At 40.2% G+C, this 24,918-nt stretch overlaps 2 protein-coding genes across 3 annotated transcripts; one reads left to right on the top strand and one right to left on the bottom strand.

The window, feature by feature from the left end:
* Positions 1-1,550: 1,550 nt before the first annotated feature.
* psma5 (proteasome 20S subunit alpha 5) lies at positions 1,551-6,732 on the bottom strand. Its single transcript, XM_032549594.1, has 10 exons — positions 6,641-6,732; positions 6,293-6,343; positions 5,799-5,865; positions 5,557-5,683; positions 4,178-4,245; positions 3,985-4,092; positions 3,824-3,882; positions 3,609-3,711; positions 1,745-1,831; positions 1,551-1,659 (listed from the first exon to the last, which is right to left on the bottom strand). The coding sequence occupies exons 2-10, from the start codon at positions 6,319-6,321 to the stop codon at positions 1,582-1,584; spliced, it is 726 nt and encodes a 241-aa protein (XP_032405485.1). The 5' UTR covers positions 6,322-6,343; positions 6,641-6,732; the 3' UTR covers positions 1,551-1,581.
* A 1,018-nt stretch (positions 6,733-7,750) lies between these two features.
* On the top strand, positions 7,751-23,934 carry LOC116710491 (matrix remodeling-associated protein 8-like). Of its 2 annotated transcripts, XM_032549570.1 has the most exons (12): positions 7,751-7,972; positions 9,244-9,270; positions 9,364-9,669; positions 18,029-18,130; positions 18,219-18,352; positions 18,446-18,625; positions 20,034-20,172; positions 21,726-21,884; positions 21,978-22,002; positions 22,848-22,933; positions 23,119-23,190; positions 23,272-23,934. In XM_032549570.1, the coding sequence occupies exons 1-12, from the start codon at positions 7,924-7,926 to the stop codon at positions 23,292-23,294; spliced, it is 1,302 nt and encodes a 433-aa protein (XP_032405461.1). In that variant the 5' UTR covers positions 7,751-7,923; the 3' UTR covers positions 23,295-23,934. The 2 variants fall into 2 exon arrangements, with proteins under 2 accessions (XP_032405461.1, XP_032405462.1); XM_032549571.1 differs by lacking the exon at positions 9,244-9,270.
* The last annotated feature ends 984 nt before the right edge of the window (positions 23,935-24,918 follow it).

Here is a 24,918-nt window from a genome sequence, read left to right as displayed (position 1 = left end):
GATTGGTTAGGCCCAGAAAAACCTGCAATCTAATTGGACGAGAGCTCGACTGAGGGAAAATTTGTTTTTAGCGTTACACTGCCCCCTGGTGGAAAGCCCGCAAATAACCTTCATTAAAGGATTTATTCTGTGAATCTATTGGCGTTCCAGGAAACTATAAAGGGCCAGCAGAAATGGGATTACACAACATGAATATTTTTACTATCAAACTGGCGAGTGGAAAATAAGTTTATGAATCCTTGGAACATGCTCTCATGGAAATGAAAACAACAATCTTGCTTTTTTTTTTTAGGTCGACTATATTTAAAAAACAAGCAGACAATTTCAGCACATTTTATCATAATATAATTTGATGTTTGAATCTGAAGCAAATAAGAGAATTGTTCTCTGCAAAATAATAAGGGATATTTCGATACTTTCATTTGTTTATGTTCCAATTTGAATGAAGCTGACTTTACTCATCTGGCAGCAATCCACAACAAATACCATCTCTAAGCACCAAGACGTCTTAGAGTGTAGAGATGACATTTGTTGTCAATTAATATCCACAAATATGAGATCAAACCAATCTAACAGGGATAAAATGATAATTTTCTATGTCTATTAAAAAGCACTACTTTTTGTTTCAACATTGGTTACCATAACTAACTTGAATACACACACCCAAATATATTTTAAATATGACATTTGTTGAGAAATAAGTTTGTTGTGTTTTTTTTTAAAGAGAAAGACAAGTTTAAGAAAGTTTATAAACACAGTCATGGGATACTAGTCTGAAATAAATCAAATGTTCCACCACACGTGGTCAAATAATTAGTTGGTATTGATGTGGACACTTGGGTCTGTTAATCGGTCAGCCTGGGGGAAGAATGCATCTCTGTGACGTTTCATTTGACTTTCCCCAGCCCCATGGTGAACATTGTCACTCTTAAACATGACATAGAGATAAAGTAGCCATTGGAAATATCATTTGATGGGGATCCTAAACAAACCCATGTCTAATTTTAATGTTATCTGGACAGATCAGTTTGAAGCTACCAACTTGCAGAATTAGTATGAAGTTTGGGCACAAACAGAACTGTAACAATTTTGGCAATAGATCAATGATTTGGACCTTAGGAAGAGTAGCCTTTGTCACAGCAATTGCTAATGGGGATAATAATAAATATTGTATGTCTGAGCACTGACTTTATTACAACAGTGTGTCACCCATTAACCACTGCTTCCTATTTAATCAAATTAAATGTGTTAATCTAATCCCTGCTGCTTGAAACAACAACAAAAAAAGTCAAGTCACTTTCTGAATACAACAGTTTTTAATTATAGTATTGATCCGTAACAAAAGATATCCCTCCCGACCCCATGTTTATCCCTCCCCTCATTCAGCTGTAAGTGCTGGTCACTCTCCTGGAAAGAGGTGATCACACACTGTTTACACAAGAGGCAATTTAGCACATTACAAATAGAAACCTCCTAAAAGAAACTCTGAAAGCTGCAGATGGTTGGAAAGTTGTGGATACGTAGTGACACCAATGTGTCCCCTTCTTTTCAGCCCAGAACTCCCACCAAGAGTTCTCTACTCTAGATGTCCTTGATTACTTCCTCCAGCTCCTCTTTGGTGTACATGTGGAAGGTCTTACCGGGCTCTACTGTCGCCAGCTGGAAGAAAGAGAGAAAAAAAATGCAGGCTCACACAGGCCAACATCACAGCAACATGTAACTGAGCTCTGATTCAGGAACAAACCTCAATATTGGTGGCGTTGAGCTTCTCCTCCATCACCTGCTTCAGGATGGTCAGAGAGGACTTGATGGCGTCTTTTAATGTCATGGACTGCAGAAGAAGAAAAAGTTTCACTGGTCAGCAACTAAAGCTTGCATACAGCTGAACAATGAAGATTTAAATATTTTGTGTCAAAATACAGAAGATTTAATCATCATGAGACAAAAATCAACCCCTCTCCTGGACTAAGTATCCAAACAACAAACAAAGAGTATTCGCTTACTAAACGTGTTCCTGGTGTGTCATGTCAGAACCACAAAAAGTATTTTACTGGAACTTTGTGTGACAGATAAAAGTAGTGAATAATGTGAAGTGGATGGAAAATTATCCACATTTTCTTTTGTCTATAAATAAGATTCTAAAAAGTATTAGGCCTGCTGCCCTCTCTGAAGGTTCATCACTCTCTGAAGTCTTCTGTAGTCAAACTGTCCTGTAATTAGCTCCATCTATCTTAAAATCAACTGACCAGATCAGCTAAACAAGAGCATCTTTAGATGATGTTGCCATCACCAAACTTCACAGTGGGCCTGGTGTATCAGGATGACATGTAGTCTTAATCTTTCTGCAGTCTTTACAGCAGGGGTCTCAAACTCCAGTCCTCGAGGGCCGCAGTCCTGCAACTTTTAGATGTGCCTCTACTGCACCACACCTGAATAGAATAATTAGGTCATTAGCAAGGCTAGGAGAACTGATCTACACAAGGAGGAGGTAATTAAGCCATTTCATTCCAGTGTTTTGTACCTGTGGCACATCTCAAAAGTGTAGGTCTGCGGCCCTCGAGGACTGGAGTTTGAGACCCCTGCTTTACAGTGTAGCCCAAAAAGATTGATTTTCATCTCATCTGACCAGAGTAACTTCTTTCACAACTTTGCTGTGTTGGACACGGCTTGTAGCAAATTGTAAACGAGACTTTTTTTTTTCTTTCTTGGCTTTCAGTCAACAATGTCTTTCTTCCAGCCGCTCTTCCATAAAGGCTAAAGATTTAACCAGCTGAATTATGGATTTCTACCGCTCTTCCATAATTATCTTAGGCCGTTTCTCTGCTTCTTTTGATTAATATGATCCTAGACATTTCATCTGTTTAAATGGATGACCTCGTTTTGATAGGACGTGTTGGTATGCTGTCCTCTGGATACCGTGGTTCTGAAATGAAGCTCTTTGAGACAAGATATCAAATCACAGTTGTCGCCACCATATTAGTGTGGGCGTTACTGTTATAGCAAAGGACTGCTTTAACACAACATTTGATAGGATACTATGTTTCAAGTAGGTATTCATGCTCTGCATATTGTTATCATATCAGGTCTGTGGGAAGAAGCCTAAGAGCAAAATGTCTGCAAAATGAAGATTAATAATTTATACAATTATCACAATTTTTTAACCAGTACTAGATGTTAGATATTTTCCTGGCTTTGTACAGCCCTAATTTACATTTATACAAAGATGGACAGTACTTTGTTAGATGACCACGGATGGCAGGGACTCAAACAAGATTTTATTTAGGGGCAACCGGGTAATAAAGAGCCCTTTAAGCAAATGCAACCCATAGTTTTTAGATGTTTGAAGCATTTTGAAGGCCACCTGTGATGTTATTTCTGCCACAAAGTTATGTGCTACTTTGTGTTGGCCTGTCACATAAAATCACAATAAAACCGTGAAAGTTTGTGGTTGAGACTGGACAAAATGTAGAAAAGTTCAATGGAAATGTTTCATTACCACCACATGCATTAATAAAACATACTGGAATTTTTAGCGTTTCGATGGATGAACACGCTCATATGAGGATGCAAGAGAACTTAAAGAGCAGGAAGGAAAACATTCCCAGTACCTTGTGGTAAACCTCTTGCAGAGAGCTTTGTGCTCCCTCTGATGCAGAACCGATAGCCCGGGCGTCACACTGCACAAAGGTTCCTGAAGGGTCCATGTGGTACCTGCATTTCAAGAGAGAGAGAGAGCGAGAGAGAGAGCAATGTAGTGCAAACAAAGTTATATAAAGAGTCTCATGTTAAAATGATCAAAGGCTGTAAAATCATCAGCACTTACAGCTGGGGTCCTTTTTCATCCACTCCCCCGAACAATAATGCAACACCAAAGGGTCGGCTCTGAACAAAACACAAAGGAAAAACACAAGTTAAACACAACTTCTACTGCTTTACTCATCTGCACCTGATAAAGAAGATCTGGAGATGGTTAAGGTGACTGACCATGGCCCCAGGGTCGGCGTCCTCCTCTCCGAACTGCAGCGCCAGGTTGGACACAGCCTGAGTCACGCTTTCCACCGTCATCGTCTCATTGTAGGTGAACCAGTGGTTCTGCAATTGACATAAACAAGCTAACAGCATCTAAACCCCACACTGAGACACCTGCTGAACTTACACCGAAGCTCAAAACGCATACCTGTGTTTCCACTCTTGCTTTGTCAATCAGAGTCTTAGCATCAGCTATTAGACCACTCATGGCACAACCTGGAGAGCAGAGAAACAAGGGAAACTGGAGGATGAATATTTTTGCTTGCTTTCACCATTGCAACAGAAAACCTTATCAAACTTATACAGTATTACTTGGTGGAATATTAAAAAGCAAGAGTTATAATAGTTATAAGATACTGAATTAAAATGGCACTCTAATTCAATGTAAAGACATTAAAACTTATTGTTATCAATAAAAATTTACTTTGGCTTAAAAAATAATTCGCTTTATACCAAATTCTCTTATTTTAACCACACACACATTTTAAAGACAAATCACAACGTCATAATCTCTTCACCTTTAAGTTGAATGAAAAGACAAAAAATAAATAAATCACATCTGGATCCTTACAGCACCAACTAAGGATCTGTTTATAACCTCTCGATACAGATTAATATAATTTTAAAACTTCAGTTAAAAAATAAATTATTTTGCCAGCAGAATGCCGTTTTTTTTAAAGCAGCAATATTAACTCTTCATGTAACACAAGAAGAAGTTAGGTGGGTAATAAACAGATGACAAAAATTACTTTGAGGTCCACTGAATAAAGATCAACATGGTTAAACAAGTGTGTAAATCAAATTAATCATTATTTTAGAGTCTGTGTTCAAAAACTTGTGAATTACAAGCCAGGTTACAACTTCTCATGAAACTTTTCAGAATCGGTTGACATCATTGGCTCGTCACATCTTCTACAAAACCATTTCCACTCTATCCCTCTCTCCCCATGGTTCTGTTTTGGTTCAGTAATGATCTAGTCTCTCCTTCTTCCCAAGCTAGGAGCTCAAGGCCTAATTTTTGATGGCATCTTAAATTTTAGAAAAAGTGTGTCAATCACATTATCGGATGCCCATTAGGCGGTCATGTCAACATGCTTATCTGCTAACTCTTTTATCTGCTCCGGCTTACAACAAACACAAACTTCAACTGAAACAAAAGGCAGCTGCCCGAGCATTTACTCTCATCCTCTGACTTCTTTAGTTTCCTTTAATACACGACATTGACTTCAATGTTCTATTTTAGTCTAAATTTTTTTACACACCTCTACATCTTTATAATTTTCTGCACAGCAACAAAACCTTCATATCCTTCTCCTCCACTTGTGTTATTGTACAATCGGCTTGCCTAACTACTCTTCAAATAGACACCCTCTGCATACTGTAGTTTGATATTTTGTTGTAGAATATTCTCAGGGATCTTGAAAAGTTGAATGTATTTTTTTAAATGATTTAAAACTTAACATCAACATAATCCAAGCAAACATAACCAAGCAGTTAAATGACTAAATTATATATTTGTATTTATACCAATGTGACTGTCAATCTCCACGATCTTCTCAATGCTGTTGGGCTCCATGAGTGGAGAGGTGATCCTCTTCTCCACAGCCAGACACACTCCCTCTGATGTCTGAATACCGATGGCGGTGGAGCCAAGCTGAGAGAACAAAATCGGCAATGAGCTTGACTTTAAGTAACTAATGTCCAGTCTAAGGACTGGATCAGAATGAAGTCATTCTGATCAAGTCAAAAACTAGGCATCATGTACTCACTTTTATTGCCTCTATGGCATATTCAACCTGAAACAATCTTCCTTCTGGTGAGAATGTGTTTACACCTCTGGAAAAAAAAGATTCATTTAATAATTGTTAACAATTTAAGCTTAATTAGTAGTTTTCATAAACCATGTGTTTAATAATGGTGTTTCGTCGAAACAATTCTAAACCCATAACATAATAATTATTATTATTATTATTATATATCCACGATCAAATTTAAAAGGAAAATCAAAAATTCAATAACGAAAGTGAAAGTAACTTTTTTTTCTCCTTATAACAGGATAGTTAGCTGTTAGCTAACTAGCAAAATAGCAAAGCTCAACATGAAACAAAAAAATAAATCCCTTTTAGATGTTTTTGTTTCATCATGCTGCCTACCCATATGTGTATATAAAACAGCAAAACTTAGCACCACAACATTTTATTTGTTTTTACTTTACAATTGAGACGCTCTCAATAAATGACAAAGCAGTTTGTGCAGCACTTACCTGTCATATTCCGATCTGGTCAAAAACATCTTTTATCTTTAAACGATCAGCCTGCGAACACATATTAGGCATTTATTAAGCACACTTGACCCATAAAGGCAAGTAGAGATCCGTGAAAACGACATCGTTAAGCTTCTGGGCTTGAATTCGCTCGAGAAAGCGGCTGATAAGTTAGCAGTGAGCAAGCGTGCTAGCTACCGAGAGCAGGCACCAAAGGGAACTAGTGCCTATAATTCATCAAATATGCCAAACATTAAAAAACAACTCAGTTTAATTGTGTTCACATAAGTACTTCTGCGGCAACCGATGAATCACATTACAATAACTAAACTTGTGAGGCCCGTTTACCTTCAAACAGAAAGCCTGAATGAGTTCGCTTGTTTCAGTGGAAGCTCCGAGGTGCAACGTTAATTCTGTACCGGACGTCAGCAAGTACAAACTAAAGTTCCGGGTGCTCACTTATACATTTTACTGATTTAAAAGGGACTTAACTGCTTCCACATTGAGTCAGTCTTCAGGTTATGTAAAATTTAGCGTCGGCTGTAGTCTGACACGTATCGGTGCTAATTTTGAAACGGTGAATTAGAAATTAATCATTTGAAATTTGTTACGCAAAGCATTGTACACAATATAATCCCAGAAGAATAGAATCCCAGAAAAATAGACAATAAATAGAATAGAATAGAATAGAATAGAATTATTTGCCACTCATGGTAGAGATTGTGTTCTGCAGAAAAGGGGATAGACGATTAGAAGCTCACTGATTAAAAACAACAAAAAGAAAAAGATAGTCTATAAGTATATCAACAGGGAAAAGTGTACAGCTTGAAAAAAAATTACTTCAGAACATGTACATTTGTCAGAATAAAATGCATCTGTGCAAATTATGTTTTTATTTTTATATGGAAAAATAGGGTAAACTGTCACATAGTGATACGGCACCAACACCACTTAAATTCATCAAAAACATGAGGAGCTGAATCAAAGGTCAAATTAGTCACAGTCTGCTCAGTGTCGTTGCAAAGCTCAGGCACCAGGGGTCTCTATTGAGCTAAATTATGGTTTAATCGCGGTTTTAATTATAGCGTGTTTTGTGGCGAACATGGTTATATAAATGTAGTTTACTATTGGTCCTATGTGTTTTAGTGCATATACAAAAAGGTCAAATGAAGTTATTTTAATAAACGCTGCATCCATAAAACAATACAAAGTATTTTTTTCAATAATTTTTACTTTTTTTTTTTTTTTTTTTTTTACTATTCTTCTTATTTAGCCATCTAACTTTTCATCCATTGCATATTTTTGGCATCATTAAAGAATCAATATTTCTTTCAAGAGCAACAAGACATTATGTAAGCAAGGTAAATAATAGGTTGCGGTTGGGTGAATCTGTCGAGATGTTGCACTTTAATAAAGTGATTGAAGGAGGGATTTCGAGACAGTGTCAGGTTACATTTACCGACTGAGAGCAGTTCCGTTCTGTCCTGCTTTGGTTCTGTTTCGCTGCTCCTCATCACTCTGTAATGTAACTCAGACAAATGCTGTTGCTGACCAAACCAAAACAGGACCTATTTCCCAAACTATCATCAAACGGGTAATTCACTGGCTTAAATTTTGTGCTGAGGAGGAGCATGATCATGAGGGATGCTGTTATTCTTCAGGCTCTTCTTTTCATCCACAGTAAGTAGGCTGAAGTTCGGCATTGTACTTGTGTTGCGAGAGCTTATGCAGAAGCAGCCATCTTTTGCTCGATTAATAAACGAAATCCCTTGCAGGATTTATCCAGGAAACTTGTCTCCACGGTCTAGCTGTTGTTGAGACATGTAATTATCTTTATGACATCTGAAACATATGTCATAAATTTGTTTCACATGTCAAAAAAGTGCCTTAAAACTCATAAGTACATCATGAAAAAAATACGTTAATAATTTACTCTGATGCTCAGTTTTAATAGAAAGTACAAATATTCATGAATGGATCTGCATTTAAATCAAAATACGTAACATGTGGCAGTTTGTTTTGCAGCTACTGTAGTTGTTTTCAGCAGCTCTTTTGTCTTTACAAGACAGCTCAAACTCAATCTTAAAGTATTGCCACAGATTCTCAGCTGAATCTTGGTCTGTACTTTGACTGAACCATTCTAACAGACGAATATTCATTGTTCTGGATTATCTCCAGGACAGTCTTACCTATATTTTAGTTCCATCCATCTTCCCATCAACAAAAAGCAAGTTCCCCATTCCAGCTGAAGAAAAGAATCCCTAAAGCATGTTACTGCCATCACCACCTTTTAAGTTTGGCGGGTGTTTGATTTGCAGTTTTACTTGTATTCCAAACATTCAAGCTCTTACCTCAGCAAGTACTTTGGTCGACATATTCACTAGGACATATTTGCTTGTAGCCAGCCCCCTCCACCTCTCCATAATACATAGATTTGTGAAATACATAGCTAGTAATTGTCCTATCATCAGATTTTCCCACCTGAGCTGTCAATCTTTGATTCATCTCCAGTGTTACCATGGAGCTTTTGGCTGCTTCTTCTACTAAAGATCTCTTTGCTCAGCCTGTCAACGTAGGTTAAAGGTCATGTCTTGATAGCTTTGCAGTCATGCCGTCATCATCTGGATCAAACAGTTCTCTGTTAGGTAATAAAAACAGGGGCGTCAAAAGTGTAGCCCGAGGGCTATTTTTGGTCCTCAGAACAATTTTGTGTGGCCATTGATCACAATTCAATAATGACATAAATTTGGTTTGTCAATTCAAGCAGTTGCTGACACACATGTAAAAACATGTTAGGATGACAGACGTTCAGTAAAGCTCATTCAAACGTCCACTTTGACTTTAGTTTGTATTCTGAAACTAACAAAACATCCTATTTCTGTTTGCTCATGTCTGCTTAAGAGATTAACACTTTTATTTCTCTCCGGGTTTTTTTGTTTTTTTTGTTTCAGTCTCTGTGGCGTGCTTCTTCACAGCAGGTATGCAGCTTTTTATGTGTGTGCAGCCGTGATTTACATCTCTGCATTTCCTCCTCTGGGGAAGCGCTGAAGACATTCTGCTCTCTCTTCCAGTGTCCTGTCAGTCTGATAGCAGCAGAAGTGTGGTGGTGGCCGGCTACAATGTCAGCGGCCCCGCCGGGTCCAACCTGGTACTGCAGTGCATGAGCGGTCGCATGGTGTGGACCAGGGACAGGGTGAGGGACAGACAGAGGGTGGTCCACTGGGATATGTATCGGGACGCCCCAGACTACGCCATGGAGAGAGTGGTGGACATGTTCTCGGCTGGAGACCAGAGGCTCTACCACACCCACAATCTGGGAAGGGTCAGCCTCAACCCAACAGCCTTCAAGGATGGGAACTTCTCACTGGTCATCAAAGGTCAATGGTTTGACTCTACGTTCCATTTTTTCCTACTCCTTTACTGTTTTTTTTCTTACATGCAGTAATGTTCAAAGTCAGTTTTTTTAGAATCAGGATGAAAATCAAAAAAACTGAAGAGAGGACCTCATCATTGTTCTTCAGCTCCTCATATATTGTTTGACAAGTTATCAGCTAAATCTGGAAGTCATATTACTCCTAAAATTGCATTTTATGTCTGTCAAACTGTTCTACATTCGGTCCTATTTCTGAGGTTAAACTCAACAAATGGGAACAAAACTGTGCTTATGATAGGTCACCAAAAAAAGTTTTTAAAATAAACCAGTTTAAATTGCTTCTTTGAGCTGTTGTCTGTTATGTGCCGACACAACTCTGTTACTCCATTGAGTTTAGGAACCCTTACATGCCTAAGTAGGTCATTAACTCATTGGGGCCTGCCATGCAAAGCAATGGCAGGAACCTATTACTATTGTCGGAGAAAGTGTTTCTTTCTTCTTCTTTATTTTTCTTCCGTAACCGTTAATGCGGCTCGTACCGCTGGGTGCACACCTACAAATGAGGTATCAAAACGTGCAGAAAATTCACGCCATTCCAGCTATTACTTTTGGTGGGATTTGGGCTTAACGTGGCGACATAATTCGCAAAAAACTACGAAAAAAACCCCATTATAAGTCAATGGGAAAAATCCTAGAAATACCCTATTTTTGAGGATTTTCTGTGTCGTCACAATTTCACCTAGAAATGCCATTCAAATTTCATTTTGTAGATACGTCTGTGATCTCTTCGAAAGTGAAGACGGCTCGTCGATACCAGTTACGGTTTGTCCACAATTTGCCTCTAAGCGACCCAAAGTTTCTCATTTTTCCTAAAGTTAGAGTGCGTCTCTGGCTGCTTAGAGTGAGAGATGAAGACAACTTTTTCAGCCCAAATCATTTTTGAAATCGCCATCACGCCCACAAATATCGCACGATTAGTATCAAAATCGGTCCTGACATTGATACGCCTGTCTGCTCCGGTAAAATGTTTTCGAAATTTATCTAGACCGTACGGTTTTCTGTCACGGTGCTTCAGAGCAAAGTCATGCGACAGGATTTTCTGAGGCTGTCTGAGGCTCTCTCCCATGTATTTGAATAGAATTTCAGATCTGGGCACAACATTTCTTTCTCTCATCGCTGTAAATGCTCTGACTGAGGTACAGATATGAATCTCGGGACTATAGCAGAAGACACATTGCCCTCTTATACGCTCGAAACGCTTTTCGAATATGTATTACGGTTCCCGAACACGAAGGATTTGTTTCCAATGCTTTTTTTCAGTAAAACGTGTAGGCTCAAACACATTATTTTACTTTTCCATCCAAAGCACTGTTACACATGGGATTAGTTTGGAACTTTAAAATTAAGCATGCTGAAAATTTCAAAATAAAAGCCTTGAATATTTTACATGACGTAATTGCTCTTTTTGGCCGCATATGACTTTTTCATCCAAAGCACTCTTACACGTGGTATTAGTTCGGAACTTTAAAATGAAGCATACTGAAAATTTCAAAATAAAAGCCTTGAATATTTTTACATCAGCTACTTGTGTTTTGAGCATTATATAACTATTTTAACCCAAGGACTATTACGCATGGGATTAGTTTGTCCCTTTGAAATGAAGTTTAACAAAACTTCCAAAATAAAAGCCTTGACAACATTTTAAATCGTACCGAATGGTGCACGTCCACCTCGCTTAACGTTCTTGCGGTTCTCCGCGTGCCACTGATTACGTCGCGGCGTTCTTTAGCGTCGATGCCGATTTGTAGCGACGACGTCTGTATTTGTTTTTTCTTGAGGCAGAACAAATGTTTCTCTCTGTCGTCATACAGTGTTAATAAAGTTTTTTTTTTAAAAAACATCCTCCCTTCCCCCCCCACACCCAACAGACTTCTTGTGGCTATGATGTCGAACTGTGATGTCACACATCCTGTTTGTGACATCACTGGTGACTGTCTTTGTATTCCCAGATTCCACAGAGAAATTCATTTGCAGTTTAAGGTTCGAACGAGAGAGAAACAATGGCGGAGAAAGATTTCATATTACGAAAATTAGAGAGTCTCCAGAAGAACCAGGTGAAGCTGAACAGGGAGAAAGAACAGCTTCAGAAAACAGAACAGCTTCTGAAGAGGAAACTGGAGAGACTGAACAGGACTGATGACCCAACAAATTGGCATGTAGAGAATAGCAAACTCATAAATTCGAATCAGTATTATAAAAAACAAATTGTTAAAATTAATTTGGAATTGGAGGAAGCGAGGAAAACAATTGAAAGAATGCAAAATGATTACTGCAACATGCAACAATTGAAATCAAAACTAGAACGGAAGCGGGCCGCGGCAAAAATTGATGCGGAAAAGTCTTTAAAAGAAAAGTCTGAAAAACTGCTGTGGCTTACTAGGGAGAACGAGGAATTGAATATGGAGATCGTGTCTTGTAAAATCAAGATGGACAGAATGAAATCCAGGGTGGAAAAAAACAAGATTGAGCCACAAATTGATCAACCCCAGGAGGAAGAAACACCAAAACCAAATATATTCCAGAGAGTTGGGCGTGTTTTTGTTGACATGTATAATTCAGGAACGCTGAGGTACTGGGTGCCACCCTGGATTTTTTAATTACTGACAAAAATTTCAGGTCACTGGAAGTAAGTATGGGGTTAGCAACAGCAGAGAGGAGAACTTGGGGGGTAGCTGGTATCAGGATGTTTGGGGATAGCGCCAGCAGAGAGGGGAGCTTGGGGGGTTGCTGGTACCAGGATGTTTGGGGATAGCGCCAGCAGAGAGGGGAGCTTGGGGGGTTGCTGGTACCAGGATGTTTGGGGATAGCGACAGCAGAGAGGGGAGCTTGGGGGGTTGCTGGTACCAGGATGTTTGGGGATAGCGCCAGCAGAGAGGGGAGCTTGGGGGGTTGCTGGTATCAGGATGTTTGGGGATAGCGCCAGCAGAGAGGGGAGCTTGGGGGGTTGCTGGTACCAGGATGTTTGGGGATAGCGCCAGCAGAGAGGGGAGCTTGGGGGGTTGCTGGTACCAGGATGTTTGGGGTTAGCGACAGCAGAGAGGGGAGCTTGGGGGGTAGCTGGTACCAGGATGTTTGGGGTTAGCGACAGCAGAGAGGGGAGCTTGGGGGGTTGCTGGTACCAGGATGTTTGGGGTTAGCGACAGCAGAGAGGGGAGCTTGGGGGGTTGCTGGTACCAGGATGTTTGGGGTTAGCGACAGCAGAGAGGGGAGCTTGGGGGGTTGCTGGTACCAGGATGTTTGGGGTTAGCGACAGCAGAGAGGGGAGCTTGGGGGGTTGCTGGTACCAGGATGTTTGGGGTTAGCGACAGCAGAGAGGGGAGCTTGGGGGGTTGCTGGTACCAGGATGTTTGGGGTTAGCGACAGCAGAGAGGGGAGCTTGGGGGGTTGCTGGTACCAGGATGTTTGGGGATGGCGACAGCAGAGAGGGGAGCTTGGGGGGTTGCTGGTACCAGGATGTTTGGGGATGGCGACAGCAGAGAGGGGAACTATCATTGCTTCCTCAAGAAATGCTTTACAAATGTCACAGTTAAGACTTTTAAGACATGCATATTAAATGTGCAGCTATTCACATGAAGTATTTAAAATAAGTTATGCTTTATGATATTTTCTTTGCAGAAAAGACAATAGAACAATAGTTAATTGAGAACTTTCTAAGCTCTTCTGGATGCAGATCAGAGCATGTTTACTTAGGGAATATTAGAGCAGTTTACCATATATTTATTTCTCTGTTTTCTTAATTAACTAAGTGGGAGGAGACATTAGAGAAGGAAAAGTGGAAAAGACAGAATTATTAAAGTAGAAGTTTAAAGCATATCGTTGTCTTTCCCATTCACCCAGATTCCTTAGATCAGGGGATCAGGGGTCACCAACCTTTTAGAGACTGGTAATCATAAAACATTTGAAAACTATAAACATTGTGTTGTAATCATATATATATATATATATATATATATGATTACATGCTGCCTGATCATGTTAATGTTAGGGACTACTGACAGTAGTTATCAGTAATAATTTACCATGGCAGCTATGGTTAATTGCTATTATGTGATCAGAAGTTCTTAGTTCAGAGTTTTGAGTTTGATTCCCTTTTGGAGCTTTTCTGTGTGATTCTAAATTGCCCACAAGTGACTGAGAGTTTGGATTGTTGCAGCAGCAGCTGTACAGCTGGACGCACTGAGAGATTTTCCTTTAAATTAAAAAAAGAAAAGTTATTGTATTTCTATTATCCAACCCTGTTTACTATTAACAAAATTATGGAGAAGAAAAAGTTCTTTTGTGCCAAAACATCTTGTACACTGCTCAAAAAAATAAAGGGAACACTCAAATAACACATCTTAGATCTGAATGAAAGAAATATTCTCATTGAATACTTTGTTCTGTACAAAGTTGAATGTGCTGACAACAAAATCACACAAAAATCATCAATGGAAATCAAATTTATTAACCAATGGAGGCCTGGATTTGGAGCCACACACAAAATTAAAGTGAAATAACACTACACGCTGATCCAACTTTAATGTAATGTCCTTAAAACAAGTCAAAATGAGGCTCAGTATTGTGTGTGGCCTCCACGTGCCTGTATGACCTCCCTACAACGCCTGGGCATGCTCCTGATGAGGTGGCGGATGGTCTCCTGAGGGATCTCCTCCCAGACCTGGACTAAAGCATCCACCAACTCTTGGACAGTCTGTGGTGCAACGTGACGTTGGTGGATGGAGCGAGACATGATGTCCCAGATGTGCTCAATCGGATTCAGGTCTGGGGAACGGGCTGGCCAGTCCATAGCTTCAATGCCTTCATCTTGCAGGAACTGCTGACACACTCCAGCCACATGAGGTCTAGCATTGTCCTGCATTAGGAGGAACCCAGGGCCAACCGCACCAGCATATGGTCTCACAAGGGGTCTGAGGATCTCATCTCGGTACCTAATGGCAGTCAGGCTACCTCTGGCGAGCACATGGAGGGCTGTGCGGCCCTCCAAAGAAATGCCACCCCACACCATTACTGACCCACTGCCAAACTGGTCATGCTGAAGGATGTTGCAGGCAGCAGACCGCTCTCCACGGCGTCTCCAGACTCTGTCACGTCTGTCACATGTGCACAGTGTGAACCTGCTTTCATCTGTGAAGAGCACAAGGCGCCAGTGGCGAATTTGCCAATCCTGGTGTTCTCTGGCAAATGCCAAGTGTCCTGCACGGTGTTGGGCTGTGAGCACAACCCCCATCTGTGGACGTCGGGCCCTCATACCATCCTCATGGAGTCGGTTTCTAACCGTTTGTGCAGACACATGCACATTTGTGGCCTGCTGGAGGTCATTTTGCAGGGCTCTGGCAGTGCTCCTCCTATTCCTTCTTGCACAAAGGCGGAGGTAGCGGTCCTGCTGCTGGGTTGTTGCCCTCCTACGGCCTCCTCCACGTCTCCTGGTGTACTGGCCTGTCTCCTGGTAGCGCCTCCAGCCTCTGGACACTACCTGACAGACACAGCAAACCTTCTTGCCACAGCTCGCATTGATGTGCCATCCTGGATGAGCTGCACTACCTGAGCCACTTGTGTGGGTTGTGGAGTCCGTCTCATGCTACCACGAGTGTGAAAGCACCACCAACATTCAAAACTGACCAAAACATCAGCCAGACAGCATAGGTACTGAGAAGTGGTCTGTGGTCCCAACTGCAGAACCACTCCTTTATTGAGTGTGTCTTGCTAATTGCCAATAATTTCCACCTGTTGTCTATTCCATTTGCACAACAGCAGGTGAAATTGATTGTCAATCAGTGTTGCTTCCTAAGTGGACAGTTTGATTTCACAGAAGTTTGATTTACTTGGAGTTATATTGTGTTGTTTAAGTGTTCCCTTTATTTTTTTGAGCAGTGTATGTAGCGCACATCAGTGTGAGTCTGTGGGGGTCAAATGGCACCCAAAGCCTAAATCTTATTGGTCAGTTTGCTTTTTCTGTGAGCTAAAAATGATGAGTGGAGTTTGAACCTCCCGTAGTTCTAAGATCCCGCCAATCCTCCTCTTTCCGTGGATCTCACTGCTTCGCTTCAATGTCTTTATTATTTAGCATCGTTTGTGTAAAAAACAAAAAAAAAAGGGTGCGCTGCTTTAGTGGTTTAGTTTTGTGCCGATTTTTGCGCGTTGGAGAGGTGGTTGTGCTCCTGCAGGTCAGGTGCAGTGATAGTTTTGTACCTTCCAATCTGTCAGACATTTTTTTTCGACATCTGCTTGTGTCAGCCCGCAGGTGACCCGTCAGCTGTTCAGTTCGCAAAATCACAAAAAAGCTAATAAACCGACAACCCGCCAGAACCGTGCACTGTAAAAAGCTCAAGCAGAACCTGAGGTTCAAATGATGAACCTCAGGTTCATCATTTGAAACTCCAGTCATCATTTTTAGCTCACAGAAAAAGAAAACTGACTTATAAGATTTAGGCTTCGGCGTTCCCCACCTCACCAACTTAAAACTCTGAACTAAGAACGTCTGACCACAATATAGCAATTAACCATAGCTGTCCTTACTGATAACTATTGTGCATAGTCCCTAACATTAATATGATCAGGCAGCATGTAATCATATTTACTTAAATGAATTTTTGTTGTAAAGAAAATTTATGTCTGTATCAAACAAGTAGCCCTTCGTGTTGCTCTGAACCTGTGAAGTAGCTCCCGGTCTCAATAAGGTTGGTGACCCCTGGTCTAAAAATAGCCAGACTTACCATGATTTTATGTAAAAAGAAATCAACTGTTAAGTACTATTTTTTTTAAAAATGGTTTCCACTGGTATTTTAACCATTTTCTTTCTTTCCAACAAGAATCCAAACAAGTGTTTGTAGTTGGAAGTTCTCTTTTCCATGACATCATCTTCATTCCAAATTTCTAAAATCTTCAACTTTTCAAGGTTAGAAAATTTGCATCCCTAACCTTCTTGAAAACACTGACTTGCAAAGCAAGTCAGTCACTGCCTCCATGCATTGCATGGCAGGCACCTATTGTTCCACACCCAATAGAACGTCTCTTTATTGGGGCCTAATATTTGCCTGCATTATCTTGTTATTTCAGGTTAAGGCACTGGCTTGCGCAGATAGTGCCTATCTATTAGCATTAGCCTTTAACCTAATGCTAATAGATAGGACTACAAAAACGCCATATCTCTAGTTCTAACACTCAATTAAAAGCAATTAAGAGCTGCCATTTAGAACTACTGGCTGTTTTGCCAGTAAATAACTCATTTAACCCAAACAACAATTCTATATGAAGCTTACTGAAAATTTCAAGATAAAAGCCTCAATATCCCTCTGAGGATAGTCACAGATTGACTTCCAATTTCTGAGCTCAGCGCACACCATCTTTCTCTCATCGCTGTTATTACTGTGAGTGAGGTAGAGAATATGAATCGTGGTACTATCGGAGACGACAAATAGCCCTCTCAGATGCTTCAAACGGTTTTCAAGTACGTATCACGGTTCGCGAACGGGAAGGAGTTGTTAGGACTGCTTTTTTCAGTCAAACTGGCTGACTCAAAGAAATGGAATTCTGTCAGCCCTGAGTGTCTGACAGACAAGCTTCATTACCATAGCAACAGAACAAAGAACAGGACAGGGCAGAGCAGCTGATTAGGACTACAAAAACGCATCACTGTAGTTCTAACTATGGCAGAACATACAGGTTAGAACTACAACATGGCAGAACTGTCAGTTACTACAGAGGAGGACTGAGTCTGCCTTTAGAACTACTTGTGTTTTGGGCATTTTATAGCTGATTTTACCCAACCATTGGTACACATGGGATTAGTGTGGCCATTTAAAATGAAGCTTACTAAAAAATTCAAAATAAAAGCATTGACAATTTTTACATCAGGTAATTGCTCTTTTGGGCATTATAGAAACGATTTAACCCAATCACTGTTACTCATGGGATTAGTTTGGACATTTAAAATGAAGCTTACTTAAAATTTCAAAATAAAAGCCTTAATACTTCCCTCTGGTTAGTGCACCGCCATAGGCGGTGCAATAATTTTAGCCTGTATCATCTTTTTCTCTCAGGTCAGGTCACTGTCTTGCGCAGTAGCTAATCTTAGCATTGATGCTAATTTTTACCATCCGAACACTGGGTCCAAACCGACGGGCACACTTTGGCAGGCCACGGTTAAATTTCTTCAGGAATTTTCTAGTGTTATGTTTATTGTTGTAATAAAATTTGTCTGATGTTCTCAAACATTTAAAAATGATTTTAAAAGGCAGCAAATCATTTCCTGCTTCTCGGTGTGATGGTCATCTCACAGTAACTCACAGTAACCTTGTTAGCAGATGTGAAGATGAACGACAGAGGCCTGTACTCCTGCAACCTCCACCATATCTACTGCCACCTGCATGAAACAGTCAGAGTTCAGCTCAATGTGACCAAATCAAGTATGGATCTCTGTCAGACTGACTCACGGTTCACAGCAGTGCTACGGCGCAAGAGTCCTCTTTGATGTCTTGTCTTTTCACCCCGAAGAACGCAAGCAGCAGCGCTTCTGGGACGGACAGAAAGCGGTGTACGTGGTGCTGCAGGGGAGCACCGCCGTGTTGCCCTGCATGAACAGGCGCAGCGTCTGGACGGACTGGAGCGACGAGGAGGAGGACCAGCAGGCGAGTGGATAAATAAGGCTCACATAGATCTGCTTTTGTTGTTGTTGTTGTGCTACTGCATTCCATTGACAGCAGATTGTGTAATGTGTCCAGGTTGTCCACTGGGACCGTCAGGCCCCGGGAGTCCAGCATGACAGTGCCGATCGGCTGGTGGACCTGTACGCCTCTGGAGAGCAGCGCAGCTACGGGCCTCTGTTCCTGCAGAGGAAGATGAACATCAGCAATAAGGCCTTCTCAGAGGGTGACTTCTCTCTAACAATAACAGACCTGCAGGTAAGCATGCATGTGTCAAGGTGAGAAACAAATCGTATGTATGTTCTTGCTTTGGGTGGGCGTACACACCCGATTAGAACAATCACAAGCTAAAATATTGAGCCTGTGTGCAGCCATGCGTTTGGTTGGAAGCGTTTTGCAAAAGTGAGCATACATGAGTCTGGTTTCGAAACATGTGGAAATCTCATCAGCAATGTAGCTCTTGTTGAGTCAAAATTTATAGAGAAGCTGGGAGCTTGCAACCACAACATGTTGAGCTCTCAGGTGAATAAAGTCATGGATCAGGAGTTGCTACAACAGCAAGTAGAGTAAGGTACCTGGTTGCAATCTAGGAAATCTTAAGATCTCCTGGTGATGAAGTAAAGTGATGAATCATAGAATCAACTTTAACTGGTTAATTTGCACCTCTCCATCAAGAATAAACAAAGTGTAAGTAATGTGGTAACATAATTTAGTTCTGTTCAATTCATTAAAATCTAAGCGATTTGCGACAAATGTCATCTCAGCGAACCTTAGAAGACGAACCTGCTCAATTCGTATTAAATTACAATCAGTTCACCCCAAATGAAATTCAGATTTGTCCAAATCATACCAAAAGTCATTTCAGCATAATGTGATCATTTTGTCAGATTCACATCCAATTATATAAACTCCACTTCAATTCAGATGATCATTTAATGCCAATTTTTAATAATGTAAATATTGAAAATTGTATAAATATAGTTAGTAGCAACAATAGCTCCATCAATGACTGTCCTGAAAAGAGACAAAGTTAAAAAATAAAGGTGTTGAGCAAGGGATACTTTCTATAAATGGAAAAACAAAGATAATACATAGTTAATGGGAGAAATAGCTTCATTAATGCCTTTGTCCAAGGCAATCACACAGCTAAACACAGGATCACTGAGCATAAGTCAACAATACACATAGTTAATGGTAACAACAGGTCGTTCAATGGCTCTCTCTGGGAAAAGGACACTTGAAACACTTTGTGCTAAACAAAGTCACTGGGTCAGGTGTGGGGAACTCAACTGTAATGATAGCAAAAGTAGGTAGTCGCCTCAGGAAAAGACAGTCAGATACATAAGCACTGGGCCATACATGTACAAAAAAACAACTCAAGGGGAAGCCAAAGGTAATGGCAGGAGTTACTGCAAAATTTCATAGATGAAGATCAGTGGAAGAAAATGGTAATGGAGGTGATGATAATTGGCCTAACCCATAGCATCATGCTATAGGACAAGACCTAGAGAAGCCTCAGCAACTTCAGCTTTGAGTTTTATCAAAATGAAAAGTTTTCAGCTTATCCCTCCAACTAGACACGGTGTCTACCTCAGATATCTGAGCTCAGTTGATCTCTGTGCCGTCGTTGTTTGCAGTTTATTTTACCCCGTGTGTGTTGTGACAGTTTACAGACCAGGGGACATATTCCTGTCACCTTCACCATCATTACTGTGGCCTACACGAACGGAGACAGTTTCGAGTCACGGTCGAGGCCCCTCTGTTTCGGAGCACACAACCGGTCATAACACTTCCCCGAGACAAAGGTAACAAATCTATCTTCTGTCTCTAGATTTTTATAGGTCAGCCCCCCGAACAGAGCAGATGTTTTAGTATTTAACCCAACGGAAGCATTATGTGTGCATACATCTGCTCTTTTCTTCACTCTCGATTCTCTATCTCCTCTCGGACTTTCCAAACAACAAAGCAGCAGAGGAAGAACTCAGCTTTTTTTCTGCGGTTTTGTGTTTCTAGAGAGAAATATTTCTTTCTCTTTTTTTGGCCTAACATTAAACTCCTGAAGCTATATTCACTCGTGTTTTTCCACATCCTAACATTGCCTCATAACTCACAATGCTTCTTTTTCACAGTGGATGCTTCACACACTTGTCTTCACAACTTTCTGCACGGACTTTTATCTCAACAGCTTCCTTCATTGCAATACTTTGACAACGAGAATGTTTCGGTGTCAAAGAACTGACTATTTTTCCAGGAGGTCAAAGCTTCCAGTGGCAGACGTATCAAAGAGGAAAAAAATCTTACCGAGGGACATTTTGCTCGCAGCTGCCTACGTGTGCGTGTATAAGCCAGCTCCTGTGTGTTTATAAGAGCATGCCAAGATGGCTGATCTCATTTCAATGGAATCTTCTGACTGATGTCCAGCTACATCCGCAAAAATAATCCACCTCTCTTTCCGAGCTGTGATTAAACATCAGGATTGCTTCTCGGGAATTAATCATATATTATCCCAATGATTTATCTCCAGTAGTGAGTTTGTCTTCTTCAACGGTCTGTCACAAAGTTATGGGATTTAATCTGCTTTGCTGTAGTTTCTCTGCTGCCGTGTATACTTTGGCTCACCCTTTGCATTCTGCAAAAAGTTTTCCTCGTCTTTTTTTCCCACTTTTATCTTTCCATTCCTTTGATGAGCCAATGTGCTGAGTTTTACAGTTTAAACTTGGAAGATCAGATCAGGTTATCCGTCTGATCCTCCCATCTGCACTTCCTCCTTGTACGTTTAAGAGACGACTACCCTGCTCGTGTCCTTGTGTTTGTAAAAACATTGTGAAACTCAATAGAAAGGTCAGACGACTTGTATTAGTTTTAAGGACAGTACAGTACAGACAATCTGGGTTTGGGGATGTTGGGGCGAGGTCGTCTCTCTGAAGAAGTTTCTCACCCTCTCCTCCCACTCGTTTCACCCCTCCTCTCTCGTTTATTCACCCCTCTTGTCTTTTTTTTCTTTGCTTCTTTTAGGTTTTACTGCCAGGAAAAGTAAATCACAGAATTACACCAGTCTGGATATGATTTTGACTCAAGTATGTTGAGTCTGAGGTCCACAGCTGCTTTTTGATTTGCACTTTTTTTTTTTTTGAAAAGCTAAGTGAAACCAGGCCCTTTCTTTAGCTTCTGCTTCCCAACACCCAGCAGAACCTGACGTTGTGTTGGCTGAATAAACACTCTTCACACCCTTTTTGTGTTCAGTCTTAGATTGGAGAAAAAATCTGAGTCTTTATACGAGATTCATCTGCAAAGATTGTTGCTAGCTTGTTAAATGTAAGTAAAACCAGCTGACATTTTCACTCCGTGTAACACTCAGACACCAGTAAAGTTGACGCACCGCGAGTCATCAATGTCATCGTGCCCGACCAAAAACACCATTTTCTCCTGCCGCTCAGCTACGTCCTCACCTCATTCCTGCTTCTGGCATTCATTACGCTCATTGTCGTCCTCGTCACAAAACGACGCAAAGCCAAAGGTCTGACCTAACGTCTGTCAAATTGATTCTTTTTCATTTACTTAAAACTTCATGTTCTTATAAAATGTTTTTTCTTTATTACTATTATTTTAGATTTTTCTCCTAAAGTATCTGTTAGGTAAGTGCTTAATAAGACATTACTGTGAAATGGGAGAAGAAAAATCTGAAAAGTGTGGCATGCATTTGTATTCAGACCCCTAAGACACCTGCATCAAACTCCGTCCTGTGTCTAATCCAGCCTACCATAACCATTAATATGGTCTTCAAGACTCTGGAGGGCCACATAAATAGAACTTCAAGATAAAAATTGTTTGCTTAAGTATTATATGTCAGATCAGGTTTTTTTTGTATCATACATTGAATCAGTGTGAAAAGAATTATTTCATTTTAAGAAGTACTCATCGAACACAGAGAAAACTGTACTATTTTAACCATTTGTTAATGGTAGATTTAAAAATAACTTCTTGTGTTTTGAGGACAGCCATGATCTGAGGTCAAGATTTAAATATGTTTGAACTAGTTAGTATTTTGGGATATCTATTCTCCATTGTGAGCTCAGGCTTCATCCATGTTTTCATCAAATCTGACCAGCTCCTGTCTGCTGTCCCTGCTGAGACCACCACCATATCTCTCAGGTTCGATGGTTTACAGTGGAATGTCTGAGGCTTCCCCAAAACAGCTGTTTATACTGAGTGTATAAACTCACTCAGTTTGTGTAAAGCATACACAGGTGGCCTCTGCTCTCGTTTCACTACATTGTATTTACAAGTTTCAGAGTTAAGTGGTGTAAATATAAATGCCTACACTTTTCAGATTTGTATTTGTAAAAAAGAAAAAAAACAAGGCATGCTTCTTTCCATTTTGCAATTATGGATGACTGTGTTAAAGTAAAATCCCAGGAATAAAATGTTACATTTGCTATCTCTGTCTTTGACTCAGTCTGATGTTTCTTCACGGTGACAGGTCCAGCAGAAGTCCCAGCAGCTCAGATGAGTATGAGATAGACATTGGTGAGGTGAACAAGTGTACTCAAGAGGAGAAAGGATTTGGTAAGCTTATTGCGTCTTGTTCTTTGGCATCTTTCGGAGCATTGAGTGGAGAAGTGGGGGACTTATTTTTTATGCACAACCTTCATAGTTTGTCGTTAGAAACTACAACTGTGAAGGTGGAACTATGGAGTGTATTAGAAACAGTCCTCTCACAGGGCATAAACCTAATAATTTCCTTTGTTTAGAATACAAGAACAACCTGCTAAAAGAAAACACCCTGATGAAGGCGCAGCCAAAGGTCATTGATCTTGACAAAGGTATGCCAACACTCTCCCAAGTGAATCATCTTGAATCCCCCCTTTTTATCCCTAACCCTGGTTTTGTTTTGCTTCCTGCAGAGATCCAGAAGTTTTCCAAGTGAGAAAGTGAGACAGAAGCGAAATCTGAGTCACTGGCGGGTCCAGAGGCTACATTTTCTCCAGACACATCCACATTACCTTCTGTCGTAGCCAGAGGAAACCAGCTACGTGGATTTTTTGGATCGGGTTTTGCCATTATTAGAAAAATGTCACTAACTCTTTAAATATCAAACATAAATGACTCCATTTATCCACAGCTATGAACTGAAAGTGGACAAGAGAAAATAATGAACAGAGGCTTCTTCTTCTAAAAGCAGACTCTTCATTTTGTCTGATTGTTGAATGTTTATTCTTGTCTTGTATGATGGCATCTATTTTGGTTGTAGGATAGTATTTCAGTGCTGTGCCTTAAGCATTCTATGTTAATTAATCATTTTAGATGTCATAAAGGCACACTTAAATTTTGCTTTGTACAGTTTTAGTTCACAGCTTTCTCTGGTCATGAACTCCCCCTAGTGGGGTAGCAAGAGTACTAACATCCATCCAGTGGGGCAACAGATACTATTTTTTTTTCCCTTTTTGCTAAAAGTATGTAATTCAGCTTTTTCTTTGTTTGGTTTAGTGCTGTCTGTAATGAATGCCATTTGTGCTGCTGCACTTTAATGCTCATATATTCAAGGAATAAAAATGTGAGGAATTTTACATTCAGTACTTTATTTCTTTTTCTTTAAAGGTAATGTCTATACACAACGTAATACTTTAAAACTCATTGTGTGGATTGGTCTCTCTCTACAATTCAACGGTTACACATATAAAATTTCTCGACGAAGTGTATATTTCATATAGCGTTGAAAAGATACAAGTCGGATTTGTGTGTTGTAACACAAAATAGAGCATCAGTGGGTTGTGGAAGCAAAATGAATGCTTGAGTGGTTGTCAATTTTTTTTTCCAATTGAAAAAAGAAAAATCTGAAAAAAGTTGTGTTTGTTTTTGTGTGACTTTTACTCCAATTACACTAAATGAAGACTGCCTTCAGAAATCACCTGAGTGAAAGCGCAATTTAATATCAGTATAAATCTGTTTTGAGGCCCTTTGAGGGTCTTTTGAGTTCCTCAGATTTTTTTTGTTGTTGTTGAGAATATTAGTGAATAAACAGCATCATGAAGACTGAGGAATATAGCAGACAGGACAGGGAAAAATTAAGTGATGTTTAAATCAGATTACCGTACAAAGCAACTCAACAACATAATTATTAGTTATGCAGTCCACATTTCTGGCATCAACAGAAAATAGGCAAGAACAAAAGCTGGTGTTTAAAGTAAACCATACAAAGTCTCATTTGCAGTTCACAGCGAATCCAAACTTTTGGCCCAAATGCAAGCATGAAACATGGTGGTGGTAGCATCATGCTGGGGAGGTTCTTCTTTTCAGCAGGGGCATGGCTGCTCAGAATTAATGGGAGGACGTAGCGAAATAGAGGGAAATCCTGGAGGAACCCTGTAAGCGGTCTCAAAAGTCTTCAAACTGCGTTGACGGGTCACCTTTAAGCTGCTGCTGCTTGTGACAGAATGGTCCAGTCAAAGTAACGCTTAAGTCATGTTTCAAATACAACGGAATACAAGGGCATGCCAAACTTTTGAGATTTTTATTTGTTAAAGCACAAATAAGCTTTGTGTCGACATTAC

Source organism: Xiphophorus hellerii, chromosome 20 (genome assembly GCF_003331165.1).
Source record: "Xiphophorus hellerii strain 12219 chromosome 20, Xiphophorus_hellerii-4.1, whole genome shotgun sequence".
NCBI lineage: Eukaryota > Metazoa > Chordata > Actinopteri > Cyprinodontiformes > Poeciliidae > Xiphophorus > Xiphophorus hellerii.
The sequence above is the reverse complement of the archived record's forward strand: the minus strand, read 5'-3'. Positions and strand labels throughout refer to the sequence as shown.